The sequence below is a fragment of the Excalfactoria chinensis genome, chromosome 6, assembly GCF_039878825.1.
Source record: "Excalfactoria chinensis isolate bCotChi1 chromosome 6, bCotChi1.hap2, whole genome shotgun sequence".
NCBI lineage: Eukaryota > Metazoa > Chordata > Aves > Galliformes > Phasianidae > Excalfactoria > Excalfactoria chinensis.
In genome coordinates, this window is record NC_092830.1 from 8,886,722 (window position 1) to 8,905,889 (window position 19,168).

General features: G+C 43.1%; 1 protein-coding gene across 1 annotated transcript; it reads left to right on the forward strand.

The window, feature by feature from the left end:
• The first annotated feature begins 3,270 nt into the window (after positions 1-3,270).
• On the forward strand, positions 3,271-11,935 carry LOC140254380 (uncharacterized). The gene is made up of 6 exons (XM_072340838.1): positions 3,271-3,538; positions 3,640-3,699; positions 3,939-4,037; positions 4,426-4,827; positions 6,019-6,076; positions 7,842-11,935. Exons 3-6 carry the CDS (start codon positions 3,987-3,989, stop codon positions 7,997-7,999), a joined length of 669 nt encoding a protein of 222 aa, XP_072196939.1. The 5' UTR covers positions 3,271-3,538; positions 3,640-3,699; positions 3,939-3,986; the 3' UTR covers positions 8,000-11,935.
• The last annotated feature ends 7,233 nt before the right edge of the window (positions 11,936-19,168 follow it).

Genomic DNA, 19,168 nt, shown 5'->3' on the forward strand with positions numbered 1-19,168 from the left:
AAATGTGATGGACAACATTCTGGGAGTTAAGGTGTTAAATTCTCCAGATCCGTGGATCATCAATACTTCCTGGCACACCTGTCTCAGAAGAGAAGGAGGACTACACATCCCAGAGGACTGTTCACTGTTCTGTTTCTGTTTTCCATCGAGAGGTTAAAGATAAAATTGTGCACAGACATCCCCTTTTCCCCTTCCGCTCATCTCTGCAGAGCGTGCTTCCTAGCCATGTAAGGCCTTTGGTTTTGGACACTCTCATTTTATTTGATTTATTAGCTTCAATTCCAATTATGTTGTATTGTATCGCCTTCTGTATCAGATCTGCTCTGCAGGGGGGCTGAACTTGATGATCTCTATTGGTCCCTTCTGGCCTCTACAACTCTCTGTATTGTGACTCTGTATTGTGTTATCTTGCATTGTGATATTTTGTATTTAGTAAATAAGTTATGCTCCTCAGGCTGTTGCTGCTGTTTTGTTTTTAGACCCATCTCCCTACCCTTTCTCTTTTTTCCCGTCTCCCGGGGTGTGGATTCGTGGGACCCCTGCCTCATTAGTCACGGAACTGAGCCAGAGGAGCCCATAAACCATCTACAGTGGGTACAATATAAATGCTTTCATGAACTCTGGAGTAAATACCAACATTAAGCTGCATGCAAACAAACCCACAGCCCCCCAGAAATATTAGTGCCTCACAGTGACAACAGAAACTGATGTGTCCCTGGTAAAGACAAAACTGGATCTTCCTCAAAAGGCCTAGTTCCTTACTCTCAAATGCCACTCTGCCAAATGCCAAAAGACTTCTCTATCCTGAGCAAACAGCTGCGAGGCATGAAAGCAATGCCAAATATTCAGTCGGTCGGGTAGAATGAAAGTAACAGAGCAGATGCAGTCCATCAGTATTACTTCGTTTGTAAAAGCAAAAAATTGACAGACACTCATTAAAGTACACTCTCTGTGGGACCATGCACAAAACTGTTGAGGAATAAACAACGCATTTGAAGTCTTTTGTTTAGAGAAATATTAATTTCAAATGGGCTTCCAGCATCTGCCTTGCTAAGATGCATCTGAATGTCTCAAGTATGAGAAGCCAAGTAGGTATCGATATTTATTGCCTCTCTATCACTGTTTTGCAATGATCCCACTAGTCAAGTTCTGAGAGAATTGAAGGACAAGGTTTTTTTAAAATTTATGATCGCTATTTTAGGCAACTTATGTTCCAAACAGAAATCTACAATACGACTCTTCTGCCTTGCATTGCATTATGAAAGAGCAGAATAGTCAGCAGTATATACATTTGGGATGAAGAGGTTTGAATTTTGAAGCAGGTCAACTACTGGCTTAATGCACAGAAACAAGAAATTTGAGTCCCCTGTGACTTAGTCTCCAGCCTTTGAAAAGACCAAATATTTACACAGCCCAATGAACTGCTCTTCAAAGCAGATTTAAACACTTCACATTCCCATCCAACCTAACTGTGGGGCTGATCACTTGAGATGTAACTCATTTTTTCACCAAATACCACCCTTAGGTTGGAACATTTCAACCTGCAAAATGTCAGTGACATGCGACAACCAGGGATCCAGTCCACAGAGCTCACTTAAAGCAGCTCTGTACTGTAGAAATATTACCTCTTCAAATGAATGAAACACAGAATGACCGCTAGCACGATCAAATTTAGGTTTAAAATGCCCGTCCTTTGAGGTGTCAAAACCGAACACATTACTCTAGGTGAGGTCTCACCAATTCTGAGTGCAAGGGTGGGATTACTTTCCTAGTCCTGCTCACCACACCGTTCCTGATCCAAGCCAGGATTCCATTGGCCTTCTTGGCCACCTGGGCCAAGTTTAAAGGAGGTTTTGGGCTATAGCTCTTAAGAGTATTTAACAGCCACATATCCTGCAAGGCGTTCTCATTCCACCTGCAGAGTCAGAGAGATTCTTCAGCTCATCCTTTGCATAAAGCTGATAGTAACTCAAAGCTCAGTTCCTCCTATCTTGAACTCATCAGGTGATCAGATAAGAGACGTCAGGCATTTTCAGAGAGTCCGGCGAAGTGCTCACTGAAAGAAACAGAAAGTAGCAACAGCTCACACTAATAGTTATAAGCTGTGCGCTATGACTCTCCTTGTCTCCCAGAACACTTCCCTTACAGCGTTTAAGTAAATGTAAGGATTTTGCTTGGCTGTGAGAGGAGCCATCACCAAACCGCTTCTTCTCCCGGAGAACGCTGCAACTTATTGCACACCCTCAGAAGGACCTCTCACCTCACTCTGCATTTTCAGACCTCCCTTCTTTTTCTGTCTGATGCCGCTGATGGCTGTGACCGATATATCCATAACAGCATCTGATACAAACATTCACAGTTCTACCATCATAAGAAATGTAAATGAGTGTAGTACAACTGTCAGGATTGAAAATTAAGAACAAAACTGCTATGTAAAGGGAATTTTCATCACTGAAGTCTTTACAGAGTACCCGTGTCCATATCTGGAGATAACTGAAATCTCACCAAAAGCATTTCTACCTTAAGTGACATGTAAGCGCAATCCCAAGCAACACCATACAGAACCATTTGTATAGCTATGCTTCAGATTTCACGTCAGCAATTTTCTCGAGTGCATCATTAACCCACTGGGGAATCAGTCACATCATTGCTCCCATGTTTTCACTGCTGCCTTCAGTCATGTTTTCTCCATCAGGCACAATTATTGTACATGTGTAACAAACTTTTGTTATTGTTGTTGTTGTTTGTTTGGTTTTGGTTTGTTTGTTTTTTGTTTTGTTTTGTTTTTGGACAAAGGGAGAGGGAAGTGGAAGCAGAAACAGCACACAGCAGGGGCCGCTGGAAACCGTTAAGGCTGGGGTCGCTCTTTGGAAGGATGATTCAGCTGTCAGGGCCCCCGGCCGGCGCTAACGAGGCCACGACTGTCAGGTGCCGCGGGGCCGCGGCCGCCCGGGCGCAGCTGCTGCTCGTCGGCAGCCCGGGGATGTTCCGCCCCCTACGCCTCTTGAGCTCCTCCAGAAGCCGTCAGGAGCCACGAGAGGAGCTTCTGGGATTCATCAGTCGAGGGAGCTGGAGTGGGTTCTGCTGCTTTGTCCGGTCGTAGTGCAGCTGGGGCTGGTAAGTACCGCGGGGGGCTGCTTTTAATACAAGACCTTGGGATTCTATGTCACGTTCTCTGCGTGTTGTGCTGTTTTGTTTCAGGTTGCAGTGAGACGTCTCCCGATGCAGATCAGCCCGGACCGGTGAGCCGATCAGGTAGTGCTGGGACCGTGGAGGCGGCGAGCTCCCGGGAGCCGTTCGGTGCCGTCCGCCCGCAGCGGGAGGACGCCGGGCTCCCGCCGCGCTCCGTTCGGGGCCGACGCGGGGCTCTCGCCGGGCTCCCCCGGCTTCTCGGAGGCGGGGTAACATCGCCGTCCCGCTGCCGTCGCGTTTTCGGAGGGTGCTGCCGCTCTGTTCCCCGAGTCCCAGCGCAGCCCCGGGGCGCTCTCAGCCCCTCAGGGCTTTTTAGCGGCGCCGTCAGGTCCTCCCGATCTCTCCGGTAGAAGCGAACGGAGTGGGGCCGTATTCCTCCGTTCTCGGTGCTGTTGGGAATAGGAAGCAATGCAAGGGGCTGCTGAAGCAAGCTTTGTTCTGCTTCAGGCTGAGCGAAGGCTGCAGCGGAGCCCGTCGTCAGCCCGAACCGGCGAGACGGTGGGAGCGGTGAGCATCTGAGAGCAGCTAGATAAGCTGGGGGCCGCGGCCGAACCACTGGGGAAGGGTTTTTCGGGTTCTTCGGCCCCTTCCGCTTCCAGCGGTGGGAGCGAGCAGGGTGGGACCACCTATTCCACTCGCCGCCCCTTATTTGTAAGTTCAGGAGCGCGATGTCGTTCCCATCCCGGAGACGCGTCGGGACAGCTTGCCCGACCGGAACGCGTTTGGGATGGCTGTGTTGTTTTCAGGGTAAGGGACCGTGGAGAGAACCAGAACTCCCCTTGCCGTGACTCCGGATGAAGGAAGACCTAGGAGAGCCGGCGGGTGAGGCTCAAGAGGCAGTAATGGTGCGTAACATCACCGGGGGTTTTGGTTACAGAAGTTAATGGAAACTTAACAGAAGTTGTCAAGTTTGCCAAAGGCAAAGTAGAGATGAGGGAATGCGTGGGCCTGCTGCGATGGGGACCAGCTGGTGAAACGGGATGTAAGCAGGCGGAGGTGCCCAACGCCCTCCGGTGGCTGCTGTGACTGCTCCTTGGGGGCGTGAGACGAGAGAGGCTTTGAGGAAGGAGGAGTTTGTCTCAAGCGTGGTGGAGCTGGTCAAAGGTGATTTAGGCAAAAAGGAGGCCTGCATATTCCCAGACCCTAATTGGACATGCCTGTGTGTGCTGAAGGAACTGGCAGAAGTGAGAACTGAAGAGCTCCCTATCCTGTTCTTTCTGTTCTTTTCTACAGGAAGGGTGTCTGAGGACCAAAGGACAGCCCAAGTCCCTGCTGTGTTCAGAAAGGGTGAGAAGGTCAGCCTGTGCACACTGGTGGCCCTTCAGAAGCGATCTGAGGAGCTCTTCCAGCAGTTTCAAGAACAGAGCAGGCATCTGGTGTGACTGCAGAGCCTCTGTGGAGGGAGGTGAATTGTGTTGTGTTCTTGGCTGGTGCATGCTGTCCCTTGGTGTCAGAGGCCCATTAATTTTGTTTGAGGGTGATGGTATGTGGGTTTTCTTGTTCAGGCTGAGGGTGTGCAGGAGGAATGGAGTTGGGAGAGGTGATGCCTGCAGGAGTGGAGCATGTTTCATCTGGTGTGGTGCGGCACTGTGGAGTGAAGTCCCCTCCCTGGGTCAGGAGCTGCAGAGTCTCCAGGTAGGTTTGTTTCATGTGGTGTTCTGTTGTGCTGGTGTTAGTGTGGTTTTGTTTGAGGGGGCAATAGAAGGTGTATATTGTGTGGGTGTATGTTTGAGTTGGTGTGTGGTGTTGTGGTTTGGTTATGAGTATAGCTGTTTTGAACTACTTGTTTGTATAGAGCAGCAAATGCTTCTTTACTCCATATAATAAAATCTGGTTAAAAAGGCGTAATCCTTAATACAATTGCACTGTAGAAAGTAACAAATGTTTGAATGTATTGATTTTTAAAGACAGTGCAGTGTTCTGTATTATAGAACTCCCATTCTCAGTCTACAAGCACTTCTTGACTTATTTCTTCTCCTTATCCCTGTAACCCTGGTAACTTTCTCCTGGACATCTACCCACCTATAATTTGCAGGACAACATATACGAACTTGCTTTTTTTAGTCTGGTTTAAGGGCCCAAGCTGAAGTCCTGTGACTGTTAGAATACAGTGTTTCTAGAGTCTGTAGGTTGTGGTTTAATGGGGGGAAACAAAGCAACTGACCACGTGTCTTGAACAAAAACAACACAAAAGGCTCCAAAATAATAATAATAAAAAAAGCAAATAGTGATTGTTTGGAGTTTATTGCAGTATGTAAATACTGGAAGGAGATGAATAGCAGCTATTGTTTATGTAAGTGTTTCCATCTCCTTGTGCCTTTCTTTTTCATAGCTTTTTTTAAAGATGTGTTGCTTCTGTCTGGCCCTGCTCTTGTGCTTCGATGACATGAATAGGTTAGGGTGGTCCCTCTCTGTGTTGTAAGGTGATTTGTGACTGTGACTGTGGGAGCTGCTTGGCTACAAATGTTTCCTAAATGAGTACGTATCTGTTTTGCCTCATGTTTATGTTGCAATCAGAATTCTGAGAAGAAATTGTTATTCTAGTAAACTGCTACATGAAGATGATATAAATTGGTCAAAATATTATTAGAATGTGAGGGAACATCCTTATTCCTTAGAGGACAGACTGAAGGTAATGGCTTTTTACCTCCAAACTCTGTCTTGTCATCCTTTCAGCTGTGGTTATAATTAATATCAGTGTTATTACCTCAGCTTAGCGCACTGGAGACAGACTGAGTGCCGATGAATCTGAACTCCTAATTTTAATTAAAACTAACAGTGTTACCTGTCTGTATGGATTATGTTTGAACTTCTCCTGTCTTGCAGGTGTGGATATCTTTTCTCCTCTGTGGAACACCTGAAATGCTGAAATCAAGTACTAGAGGTATGTAAGGTTAATATGTAAAAGTATGAGTTTGTATGAAGTTCCAAAGTTCAGCTAGTCCGCTATCCTATGTCTAACAGCTGCCTGTAGCAAGTGCTTAGGAAACATCAAACAAGACAAACTTGCAGTGTATATTTCCTGAGGTATCCTTCCACCCTTCAGAAAGCTGCAGTTCAGTGCCTGGCTCAACTGTAAATAGTTCCCTGTGTTTATCAGCCTTTGCATATGTCCTAAGTCTTTTTCAACTTCTGTAAATTATACTGAGCATGAAATCCTATGGCAAATGAATTGCAAGTTGTTTGAAGATACGAGGATGTGTTTTTTAGTTCATTTTTAACTTTCTATCCAATATCTTTGTGACATACATTTGTTCTTTCATTAAAAAAAATATATATAAACCAGTGATTAATTTATATAACAACCAGAATTAGTCATCCTCAAGGTAGGATAGTCAAAATAAAATGAAACTTGCTCATTGAGTGTTGCTTGCTTACTGGACAGGAAAGTGATATAGGAGATATGGGTATCTGGTACCTGGTCCTGCTTTTGGGAGGTGTTTTTAGTTCTCTGTAACATTTAAAAACTGAGAAGGTCTCTGCTGAGAGGTGCTCAGTTTATCCGCAGTGCTAAAAAAGCTACGCTGCTGGAAGTATCAAGCTGCTGCTGTATGGACCCTGTTATGTGAATTTCTGCGTAGCTCTGTGTATAGAATATAAATGACCTAATATTCATTTGTTGTATACACACAAAGACACTGTATGGAAAATGAGTGGCTATTGTGTATAGTCAGATTTAATTATTTTTTCTCAGATAATTTTTTTCTTTTATAAAGCCACAATAAAACTGATGCCTCCTTTACAGTACGTGAGATGAAATATCTGTAGAAGGATAAGATAGGAGATATTCAGAATTTCAGGTCCTATGATGTTAATGGAAATACAGTAAATGAATGATATTCTTAATCATGGCTACCTAAATCTGCAAATCAAAGAGGTCTCTAAATTTTTTCTCAGTGCTACAATTATATTCCTGACAATCTACACATGAACTGTGAAACTTTGAGGGTAGCCCCAAAAGTAACAGAGAGGTAATGGCTGTATTAGTGAGGACCTTACATACCCACATGGATAGACTGCAACAAGGGATCATGGCAGAGAGGTAAACAGAACCTACCCCCAGAACTGTGGCATTTGGTCAGTGTGGCAGCCCCCAGACACATTTTCCCCCCCGCCCTGCCTGTCTTTCCCCCTCTGATCAGGCAGGAGCTGTGCTTGTGCTGCTGTGGTGTGAGTGGAGCTGGGAGTGATGGCAGCCAACCTCCTTTCTGTATAAAAGCAGCTCCCCTTTGGGAGTGTGGCAACACAGGAGCACTGTGAGCAGAACTTACGAACAGGGAATGCTTGTTAGATGGATGCCCTGGCACTTGTCAGGGAGCAGGGAGGGTCCTCTCCTCTGAGAACTCTGGGGTGCTGCTGCCTCTTATAATTACCATGGTGAGCATCAGTCACAGCAGCTAATCTGAGGCAGCAAACCAGACCAAGGAGATGCAGGCTCTCTGGGCTCATGTGGGCACCTGGGTGGACATCCTAGAGGAGGGGGGGGAGTGGAAGATGCAGTCCGTAATGTTGACTTTGGGGAGCTCTGATATCTGGAGTTCCCCTTGGGTGCTGAGGGAGGAGAGGGCTGTCATGGGTGCAGGTATGTCCATGTGTGCTGAGGGAGCTGACAGATGTTTGCTGAAGGTGCTCTCTGTCATCTTTGACAGGTCTTGGAGAACAGAAGAAAAGCCTGAAGACTGAAGAATGGCCAGTGTCAGTACAGGAAGGGCAAGAAGGAGGATCTGGGGAACCAGAGGTCAATCGGTTGTACCTCTGTTCCTGGGAATGTGACAGAACAGCTTGTTCAGGATGCGTCTCCAAGTGATTGGAAGAGAAGATTATCAGGAATAGTCAGCATGGATTCACCATGGGGAAATTGAGCTCAACCAATCTCATAGATTTCTATGATGGTGTCTCTGGCTTGGTAGATGGGAGAGAGCAGTGGGTATTGTCTATGTTGACCTCAGCAAGGCTTTTGGCACTGTCTCCCATGTCATCTTGATAACAAAGCTGTGAAAGTGTGGGATAGATGAGTGGACAGTGAAGTGGGCTGATAACTGGCTGAGCTCAGAGAGTGGTGATCGAAGATGGGCCATGAAGATGATCAGGGGGCTGGAGCACCTCCCCTATGAAAATAGGCTGAGGGAGCTGGTCTTGTTCAGCTTGAAGAAAAGAAGGCTGTGGGGTGACCTCATTGCAGCCTTTCAGTACCTGAAGGGTACCAATAATCAGAAGGGGAGTAAGCTCTTTGAAAGGGCAGATAATATTAGGACAAGGGAAAATGTTTTTAAGTTGAAAGAGGGAAGATTTAGGTTGGATATTTGGGGGAAGTTATTTACTAGGAGAGTGGTGAGGTACTGGAACAGGCTCCCCAGGGAGTCTGTGGGTGCCCTGTCCCTGGAGGAGTTGAAGGCCAGGTTGGATGGGGCCCTGGGCAACCTGATCTAGTATATGTGGAAGTTGGGTGTCCCTGCAAGGCAGGAGGGTTGGGGCTTCATGACCCCTGAGGTCCCTCCCAACCTGGGCCATTCTGTGATCAGTGGCGCGGAGTCCAGTTGGAGGCCTGTAACTAGCAGTGTTCCCCCGGGGGTCAGAGATGGATCTGTTCTTGTTCAATATCTTCATTGATGACCTTGATGAGGAGTTAGTGTCCGCTCTCACAAGAATACCAATGATACAAAGCTGGGAGGAGTGGCTGACACACCTGATGGCTGTGATGCTGTTCAGGAAGATCTGGACAGGCTGGAGGGCTGGGCAGCGAGAAACCAGATGAGGTTTAACAGAAGCAAGTGTGGAGTCTTGCACCTGGGAAGAAACAGTTTCAAGTATTGGTACAGGTTGCTGCATGACCTGCTGGAGAGGAGCTGTGTGCAGAAGGACCTAGGGGTCCTGGTGGATGAAAGGCTGGCCATGAGCCAGCAGTATGTCATTGTGGCCAAGACTGCCAATGGAATCCTGCAGTACAGTACATTAAAAGGAGCAGGGCCAGCCAGTTGAGAGGTGATCCTTCCCCTCTTCTCTGCCCTGGGGGCCTCACCTGGAGTACTGCATCCAGATCTGGGTTTCCCAGTACAAAACAGACAGGGGTCTCCTGGAAAGAGTCTGGCTGAAGGTAGAAGTGAAGGTAGAAGTTCACCTCCCTTGTGAGTGCGTCTGTTCAGCCTTGACAAAACATGACTGAGAGGGCATCTGATTAATGTTTATAAATATCTTAATTGTAGGAGACAAAGGGACGTGGCCAGTCTCTTTTTAGTGGTCTGTGGGAACAGGAGATGGGGAAATGGCTGTTAACTGGAGCACAGGAAGTTCTGTGCCAGTAAGTGAAAGATGGAGGGTGATGGAGCACTGGAACGGGCTAACCAGAGAGATTGTGGTGTCTCCTCTGGAGGTGTGCCTGTGCGGCCTGCTGTACGAAGCCTGATTTGGCAAGGGGTTTGGGCTCTATGAACTCTAAGAGGTCCCTTCCAATGCCTATGATTCTGTGACTGCAGGCATCAGGTAAGACAGTGACGTGTGAAGGTGTAAGGCTTTCTCCCTGGGTATGTTTAAAGTTTCTGAGACCAAATTGAGATCATTTTGGTTTTTGCAATAGAAGTATCCTATGTATCCAATAATTTACATCACGTTTCCACATGCCTCTGTTAATAAAGTCTTCATGCACTTGAATAATCTTAAGCAGACTCCTATACTTGTAATCAATTATTATCAGCTTGAAGTAAATCTGCCTATACTAAGCCTGACATAGGGCTGCTTAACAATATCTGCTTCCTGTTGAAGTACTAGTGCTGAAGCTTAGAAGACTTTTCTGCATTGCAGTCCTTACCAACCAGTTCACGTCATTATGAATTATTATACTGGTTGAGAACTGGTTCGTAGTGGATGCCTGTCAGTGACTGACACCACTGCTTGCTGAAGCTGTGCTGAAACTGCCACTATTCAAATGCGTAAGACTGAGATGTGCTGGACCATGTAGCGTTTGTCTTGACAAATGTGACTTTGAATGCTAAGCAGAGGACCACGTAGTAGTACAAATGATCTCTATACAGTGAAGGTTTTGTCTTTCTGTGTTTTGATAGGACTGTATGCTGTTTGGGGCATGATGGAATTTTGGCATTTCCTCTATGTTGCCTTCACATGTGCTGTGGTAGTTATGGACCTACACGATTGTTAAACAAGGGGGATTTTTACTTGTAGACTTGGACCTGATATTCATTATAGATAATTTGCTCATTCTGTGTATTGTGCAGCTTTTTTCTTTGCAAATTAGTCTTGAAATAGAAGTAATTGATCTCAATATGCCCTGAGGTCAGCATACAAATGACTTTAAAGACACTGTATCTATATTTTGAGTCCACATAGTGTGCTGAATATATCCTTACAGCACCTTTCATCCTAAGAATCATTCAGATCTTCTCAGAGAGGAATGCCCTTAAAGCAGTGGTGTTAAGAGAGAATATTGGTTTTGTACAGGTTGTTTAAACTTAGTGGCCTGCCAAAGAATTCCTGGGCAGTATTACTTCTTGAAATGCAGCTCGGTGCCCCGCAATGCTCTTGAAATGCAGCAGATGAGTCACTGTCATGCTGATGCATATAGATACTTTATTCAATCACTGTGATTATTTCATAAAGTCCTTTAGACTTATCTGATAAATAATAGAAATCGGTGACATTTCTTATTGTATTGTTTGTAGCTGCTGTAAACTATTTTTTAAGTTGCATGAATGCTAAGAGTTATGTGACAGAATTAACATCTGTAGAAATTGTGTGAAGCTTCCTTGTATGGGTAAACCTTAAATACATTTATTGCTGGATACAAAATAACAGGCATATTACTTAATTTATGCTAGATATTGTGCTTTGGTTAGTATGACCGGAATTGGATTCCTTTAGGAAGAAATTAAACTAGAAGAGCACCTCTTGGGGTGAATCAGTTAACGTTGGAATAAAAATAATAATAATAGATGTTGCATTTTGAGATTTTAACAGTAATGCTTAGCAGAACTGAAAAACAAAAACTAAACAGCTACAACAAAAAGACACTTGTACAGTTGAGAATAGATATTGACCAAAAGACATTGCTGGAGCTCTGAAACTAATCATTAGTTCAATAATCATTAGAATGTTGTTGTTTCTTAAAAATATCAAAGATTGAACTGGATGCAAGGTCTTGGGAACAATTGGGTAAAACTGACCTTCTGTCTCGACCTGTGATCATCCTATCAGGGGTGATAGCTATGCAATTCAGTTTGTCATCTATTTTCTGTTGTTCATTTAGTTGTAAGAACGAAGGAAATGCAACTCTTATGTGACTTTATACTCCAAGTGTTAGGAAAACATCAGCAAGTTTTTCCCACCAGGTATGTGGAATCTTCACTGCTAGAAGCTATGAACTGTCTCTAGACCGACTCTTTATTCTGCATTGATTCCAATGTGAAAGCTCACTGCAGAATATGAGAAGCCTGATTACGTTACCTTCATTACTTGTTGAGTCTTGCAAGCCAGATAGTTTACAGAAAAGGGACAAGGAAGAGATAGAAAAGAATTATATCATTTTTCTAAGTTGATCTTTGATATGCTTATGAGTATATATACTATCTCTAGCTGCAGACTTAATAATTCCCTGAAGATTCACCTGAAGATATACTTGTGTTGCACAGCAGATAATAGTGGTTTTGAAATGCCTGTTCTTCTTGCTAGTGATTTAAGAGGTCTTAGGAGGAGCACAGGCTGTGATATTTTGTATTGACTGAAAACCTCTTGAAAGGGGAGTAACCCAACAACTCTATTTCAGGTCATAATTTGGCTTGAGCAGCGGGACTGGGTGAACTTCTTGAGGTTCAACCAAGTCAAGTGCAGTTTTGCACTATGGTCATGCCTACTTTTGCTGTCATTACATGCCTGGGGAGAAAAGGATTGTGCACAGCCCTGAGGAAAAGGATTTGGGGTTCTGCTGCACAGCAAGTTGAATGTGAGCCAGCGATGTGCTCTTACAGCCCAGAAAGCCAACTGCATCCAGGACTGCATCAAAAGAAGCACGATCAGCAGGGTGAGGGAGGTGGTCTTGCCCCTCTGCTCTGCACTTGTGAGATCTCACTTGGAGTTCTGAATCCAGATGTGGAATCCTTTGTACAGGAGAGGTACGAACCTGTTGAAGCACATCCAGAGAAGGGCCACAGAAAAAATCCAAGGAATGGAACATTTCTACAACAAGGACAGGCTGACAGAGTTGGGGCTGTTAAGCCTGGGGAAGAGAAAGCTCCAAGGTGATCTGATAGCAGCCTTTCAGTATCTAAAGTGGGGTGATGACAAATAAAGGATATGGACTCTTTAGCAGTGTCTTCTGTGATAGGAGAAGGGGAAATAGTTCAGAAGGGAGATATAGATTGGCTATAGGAGAAAGGTGTTTTTTTAAAACAAGGGTGGTGGGGGCACTGGCACATTTGTCTTCCCTACGTTATTTCTTATGGTGTAATCAGCGTAGGTAATCATTCTCCAGAGTAAGAGCCATGTTCTGTTGGTTCTATTTTTCTACTTTTCCAGAGTTCAGATATCTAGAGGAGAGCAAGAAACAAACAGAAAAAGTGCTAGAGAGACACGAGAAGGAGAAATCAGCTCTGTTCTCGAGTATAAAACTGTAGGTGAAAAGGGGTTAGTATAGTACAGTCTTCTCCTGTTTGTTTGTTTGTTTGTTTGTTTTCTCCCATGAATCTCTTTTATCTAAGCTCAGGTAAGGGTCATTGGAGCGAAGTACTGGTAATACAGCTCCAAGATTGGTTTCTCTGTTTTGAAGAGGAAATAAGGCTGGGGCATGTCCTTCATGGGGAGTATCTCTGTGGTAAGTAGGCAATGAATACTACTAGAATATGGCCAAACAAACCTTTAAGAACTAGGTTGCAGGTTAAGGTAGTAACATGTTCAAAAATTTCTGTGGGCTGAAGTTAAGCTAATCTATGTGGCATTTAAAGACAAGAACACCCCTGAGTATTGTGTATTCATGCAGAGTGAAAACAGACCTTGTTGGATAACCTGCTGGTACCAACACGAACCGCTTTAAGAACAGAGTAATGTGTATTTCTTCTAAACGTAAAGAACTGTACTGAAAGAGTATTAAAATCAACTTTTCATGCACGCTGTATTAGAATGCATTCCTCTGTATATAATCTTTGGAGTACTTGCCCCATATTAGCAATAGGACTACTTACTGATCCTTGTAAGTATGCCTGGATTGATTCTGTTTGAAGATTTAGGTGACACCCAAGGTTATTGGGTACTTCAGCAGCTGAAATAGAAATGCTGTTCTTCTCCTCTGCTGTTTTCTCTGGACCATGCCTCTAACAAGAGTGGTAAAATTGTGTATATTGTTGAATTGGACAGGACAGTGATTAAAGTATTGAAACATAGTGCAGTACCTCTTGAAACATACTTCAAATACAGGATGGAATATAAATGGAAATGAAATCACTTATGTACAGCTCACCTTAACGAAGTGTTCCCATGCAAATTAATTTGAATATTAAATGTAGGTATAAAATATTATCTGCACTTTCTTTCTGTGCCTAATCCAAACCCAGCTGCGCTGGCCTGAGTCTGTTACTTCCGGGTGTTTTCCTATATTCTCCTGTTCATCCAACTGACTGTCACTTTGTATCCTGACAGTGTTTACCAAAGAGTTTCATTTTAGTATCTTTCCAAACAGGTGCCAGCCAGTGCACAATGTTCCAGCCTGACAAAAGGCTTTTGAATTTCATGCTGCACAAGTGGATTCTGCTCCGCTCTCTGTGGAGTATCGTGATTTTGCCAGCCCTGTGTTTTCCTTTGGTTTGTAATGCCCCTTAGCAGTGAAGGCATTAACAGTTGGTGATTCTGTGATATATTATTTTTTTTATATATTGTTTTTTGGGAATTGGTGTTAATGGAAAAACTGTTCAGTTCTGCCGTTTGGAGATAAAACGAAAGGAGGGTGGTGTTAAATGAGCATTAAAGATGCTGATGTATTCACATGATATTGTCTTTAGAACAGTATAAGAACAGCCATATGTTTTGCTTTAGAAATGCACAGCGTCCTTCATCTTAAGTTGGATAACATCATTCACCTTGATTAGTTCACGCCTTAGTAAGCATCAAATCTGGAGGTGTTTCTGCACGATTTGCTGTCTCTTAGGGGATAGGATTACATGCTACCATTTAGGAAACACCTACCAGTACTTTCCAACCTCAGGTTGTTTATACAGATCTGTACGTGGCTTTGGTACCACAGATTCCCATAGATTTGTTTTTTTGTAATAATTATCACTTTTGAAATCATGCTCTGTGCTATGGAGGTGCACTCTGCTTAAGGGAGACAAACAGTTTGCATAGGGCAAGGAGACTTGTATACAGCTTATAATTTTAAATGGTGCATACAGAACATGTATTTTCTTCTGTAAACAGGTAAGCTTTGCATAAATTATCAGGTAAGTTTGTATAATTTTTTTTATCTTAATGCTAGATGAGATCAAGGTAAGGGGGAACCAAAAGGGTTTAGGCCAAAGGAATCTGTAGGAGTTTCTACCAGTTTGGTTTGCTGCCATTTGCCCCAGGGTGCCTGCAGCTTTTAGTGCAGCTTCAGGAGTGTCAAGCAGCACTTCTTCAGTGTGTGAGAAAGACCTGTACTTAAACACAGCGTGCAGTGCAGCTCCCAGACACATGCAGCACTTTGTGTCACAGCTCACGCTAGTTGTTCGGCAGGTGTCAGAGTGGGTGTCCCTGTCAGGGAAGAAGCAGGGACCCAAAAGGAAGACCAGATGACATGTGGGTCTGTTACTAATTAAGGTGGGGACCTTGTGACACAGAACAGAGGAAAGGCTGAGGTACTGAATCCTTTTTCTACTCAGCTTTTTACTTAGCAAGTCTGACCTCTGGAAATGATCTCAACAGCAGTAAACAGGGAAGAGAAAAAGTGAGCTCTGGTTCCTTATTTCTTTATGCACAGTGATCTTGTTCTAGTAAAATGCTGTCTGTTGCAAGCATCCTTTAGAATTTATGCCACAAACACAAAATGGCATTTAGCTGTTATGTATATACATTCTTGCCTCAAGCTGTGAATGTTTTCAGTCGGATAACTTTCTATGCAATCTTCAGTCATCAAGGCTTTAAGTAGATGAGGAAAAACATACCAAGTCATTTATGAGTGGCTATTGTGAAGAACGTAGAGAAAGGAATTCATTGGAGCTTTGCAACCTCAAAACTAGTTCATAGGGCAAGCATAGTTGATGACAAACCCTATTTAATACACAGATATCTAATAGAGTTTGAGTACTGTGTGCTCCAAGTGTTGATTCAAATTTCAATGACTTTTGATAGCATTAATTCTCATTGTGGTTCATTGGCTTTTTGTTTTTAGTTGACTCTGTACTTCAGATTAATACTGTGTGCTATAAAAGATAACTGGTTGAATGTAAGGAGCATAGGATTTTGAAAATTGAGACGCTGTGACAATGCTGAAGTATTCTGAACTACAAAAACACAACTTGAATATTTTAATTTGTCATCAGAGTGGGAGAATGGCTCTAGGTAATTTCTGGTTGTCTTTATTTCTTCCATCTGCTGCTAATAAAAAATTAACTCGGTTGAAGTTTGGGTTAATATTATTTCTAGTTGCATATTACCTCATCCTAGTTTAATGAGGATTCCAGTCTCTCAAAATATTGCCTTGCCTGTTGTGATTCAGCTTACAAAAATACCTGCTGATAATGCACAAGTACGAGGACGAGTCTGCAAAAGGAATATTCAGTGTTTTTCAGTTTAAATAAATGAATCATAGCCTTGATGTTCTGAGCTGTAGGGAAGACGAGCAGCTTGAAAAGTGAGTGTCCAACAGTTTGTTGACTAAATACTTGATTTACCTGTTGAATTTTCAATTACGTGCTTTGTGAACTAGAGAAATGTGAGAAACTTCAAGCAGATGCATTGGATATTGGCTGCCAGAGAGTTAAGGAAACGTTTATTTTTTTCTAACCTGCTCCATAATTACTGTGACTTTATAGTAGAAGCTGAGGTAAATGTCCTATAGAGCAAGGTAAAGAGCACCAGATCAAAAATTTGTTTCAGATTTCTATGTCTTCATTTGAAGTTGTCAGTGCTGCAAGAGTTCTACCCCTTCATAAGATTCTTTAATCTTGAGAAGTGTTAGGCTGATAGCAAGGAAGTTCATGCCTTCTCTGCATACAGAGCAGTCTGGCATATAAACAGATTTAGCTCCTCCATAGTGATAAGACCAACTGATTTCAATCATACATATAACCCTTCTTTTTTGTCTGAATCTGTTTTTGTATTTCTTACTGTGTTTTGTTTTGTTTTATTTTCAGAAGGGCCATGTTCCCCATCTCCTACTAACTGAATTATCTTGGCAGGCAGAGCACAGTCTAGATGAGTAGGCTTTACTGCACCAGTCCTAGCATCTCCTTTTTGAATTGTCATACTAATTATTTATTAGCAACACCTATGTTGCTTTTTGGGTTACTTTTTTCTTTTTTTATTTCTGTTAATTGAGACATGAGCACAATATGAATAGCTATTATATTGCCTGTTTGTAAGCTTACTGATACACAGTCTGATACAAAAGGCTGATACACAGAGTGGGATATTTAACAGGTAACTTCCTATCAGCCTTAGAACACATCTGTATTTGCCAGCCTTTCCATTCGGGGTGGAGGTGTTTGCATACTCTATCCCTTTCTTGTTGCCTTTGATCAGGAATTTCTCTTGACTCCTGATGTCAAGGCAAGGGTTCACTTGGCTGACTTCTTGATGTTTATTGAATTACATGTTTTATTCCTTTATTAAAAATATTTAAGTATTCATTTTTTATATTAGAGTATTCAAATGTGCAGAATGCAGTGTAACTGTGGGAAGCTTTAGGGGCAGTGCCCATATCATGTTTTTACACCCGCGCTGTAGAAGACTCAGTGTTTACCCATTAATGTAATTCATAGTTCTGAAAAACGAATAAAACAGTAATAAGATGAACTTTTCAAATCTTACTTGTCTTTCCAGTACCAGAGCATCTCTTAGTTGTGCAACACTTCATATGGTCATCTGCTGTTTCTTTTCTTTCTTCCCAAGGGACGAGTGTGCTCCAGCAAGCAGGATTTAGTTGTTTTGATTGCACAGCTGTTTAGTTTTAGTTGTATGTGCTAGAGACAATGTCCTGCATTTGGTGTAGAGATTCACTATATTTTTGATTGCATCCACTTAGTGATTCATTGAGGATGTTAAAAATTACTGGAAAATATTGTTCCTTGTTTCCTTTCAGAAATGAGTGAGCTACCAGTGAAAACAGAGTTGCCCATCCACTTGTTGGTGGAGTCTCTACTAAAAGAGCTCAGCTATCTGACAGATTACACCTCAGTTCACAGCACCTTTCAGACAAGACGTAACTTCTCTAGTAGATGATGGTGTCAGATAATATCTGCAGAAATGAAGGATGAAAGTGACTGTACTGGGTATCATCTGATACTGGATCCAGAGTATGTACCAGTTCCTTATGATTCTTCATAGTAAGGCAGGGAAGATATTTAAGTCTTTGAATCACTTAGAAACGCATCCAAAATTTTGAGTCATCCTCTGCTAAGCTGATAACTGAAATCAAGGAGGGTTGATATGTGCTCTAAAATGGGAGCTGTTTTTCATTGTGTCCATTTTCTGGGGGTGGTAATGTGTTTTCTTTCTTTGTATAAAAGCTAAGATTATTTCTAAGTGCCTAAGAAGAACTCAGGCTATTAAGATGCTGAGGTACTTCTGAAAATCTTGACCTACAGATGTTTTGAAAGTTTTTACAGTAACAATCGACAGAAAAAATATATTTTGATAGCAGATAATAACATCTATCGTATATCAAAGATACCAGTCAGTTTGTTACCAAATACAGTCTAGACTGGAACTATTAGAAGGGTCAGTAAAACTGAAACCCTCCTAGTGATGACTGAGCCTGATGATTCTTGAGTGAATACAAACTGGATATTCTGCTGCCACTTGGGTTTCTGAGATGATGATTCTACTGCCTTGCTCATCTTACTACTCAGTTCCTGACAAACGCTCTGGCTAATCTGGGGTTAAATGGTATCTAAAACTGAGTGAAGATCCTGTACAGTACCTCAGTGTGTTTCTATTATTGCTCTTCTAGTGTGTTTTCTCAGATCAATTCCTTGTTGTCCTTTTACTGTTATTGCTATTTCATGTCATGTAGCACACTGGGAATTGAAGAATTAATGTTGGCTCAAGACATCAGAAGAGAATTTCTGTAGTATGGCAGCAGAGACTGAACCTTGGACCAATGTCCATTACGTGTTGTTGCTGCGTGACAGATGGCAGCGGAGGAACATGGAGAAACTGCCATTTCACATCCAGGAAGTGTGTATGAAGATAAGGTGTGTCACTGAATTTCTCTGTGGGGGAGAAAAATGGCACCCACTGACCTTCTTTGGTGCTTGCTGAACTCATGTGGGTGGTGTGTAGTGAACTTCAGTGGTGACAATGACCTGTAGGTCACTTGTGCTGGTGCAGATTAGGACATGCACAGCATGCAGCCTCACGTTCGTAGCTGGCAAGAATGCATAGCTAATGGTGGTGGCTATGTTGACAAATGAAGTTTTGTAGCTGAGAATTTGCTCTACCAAACAAAATTACTGTGCTTATTTTATCTGTTGTGGTTTCCATTAAAATAAAAAGGAGGCATCACATGTGGCCCCATGAGAATTTGTCTTCATTCAATTCAGCCAAGACAGGTTGGACGCTGGTGCGATACACCGTTTGTACCACAGCCTGTTCCCTCAGGTCCTGGGTTCCTTTCTCCAGGGCAATCCATCTGCCTGGGTTACATCCCAGGTGGAAGGGAATTGCCTAAAAGGAACCTTCTCCTCACAGCTCAGTTATTTGTGCTTCTGATGCATAGAAGGGGCGTGCAACGGGCATAGCCCATTGGTGGGAGCAGCATATACTCTGTAATCATCACTGT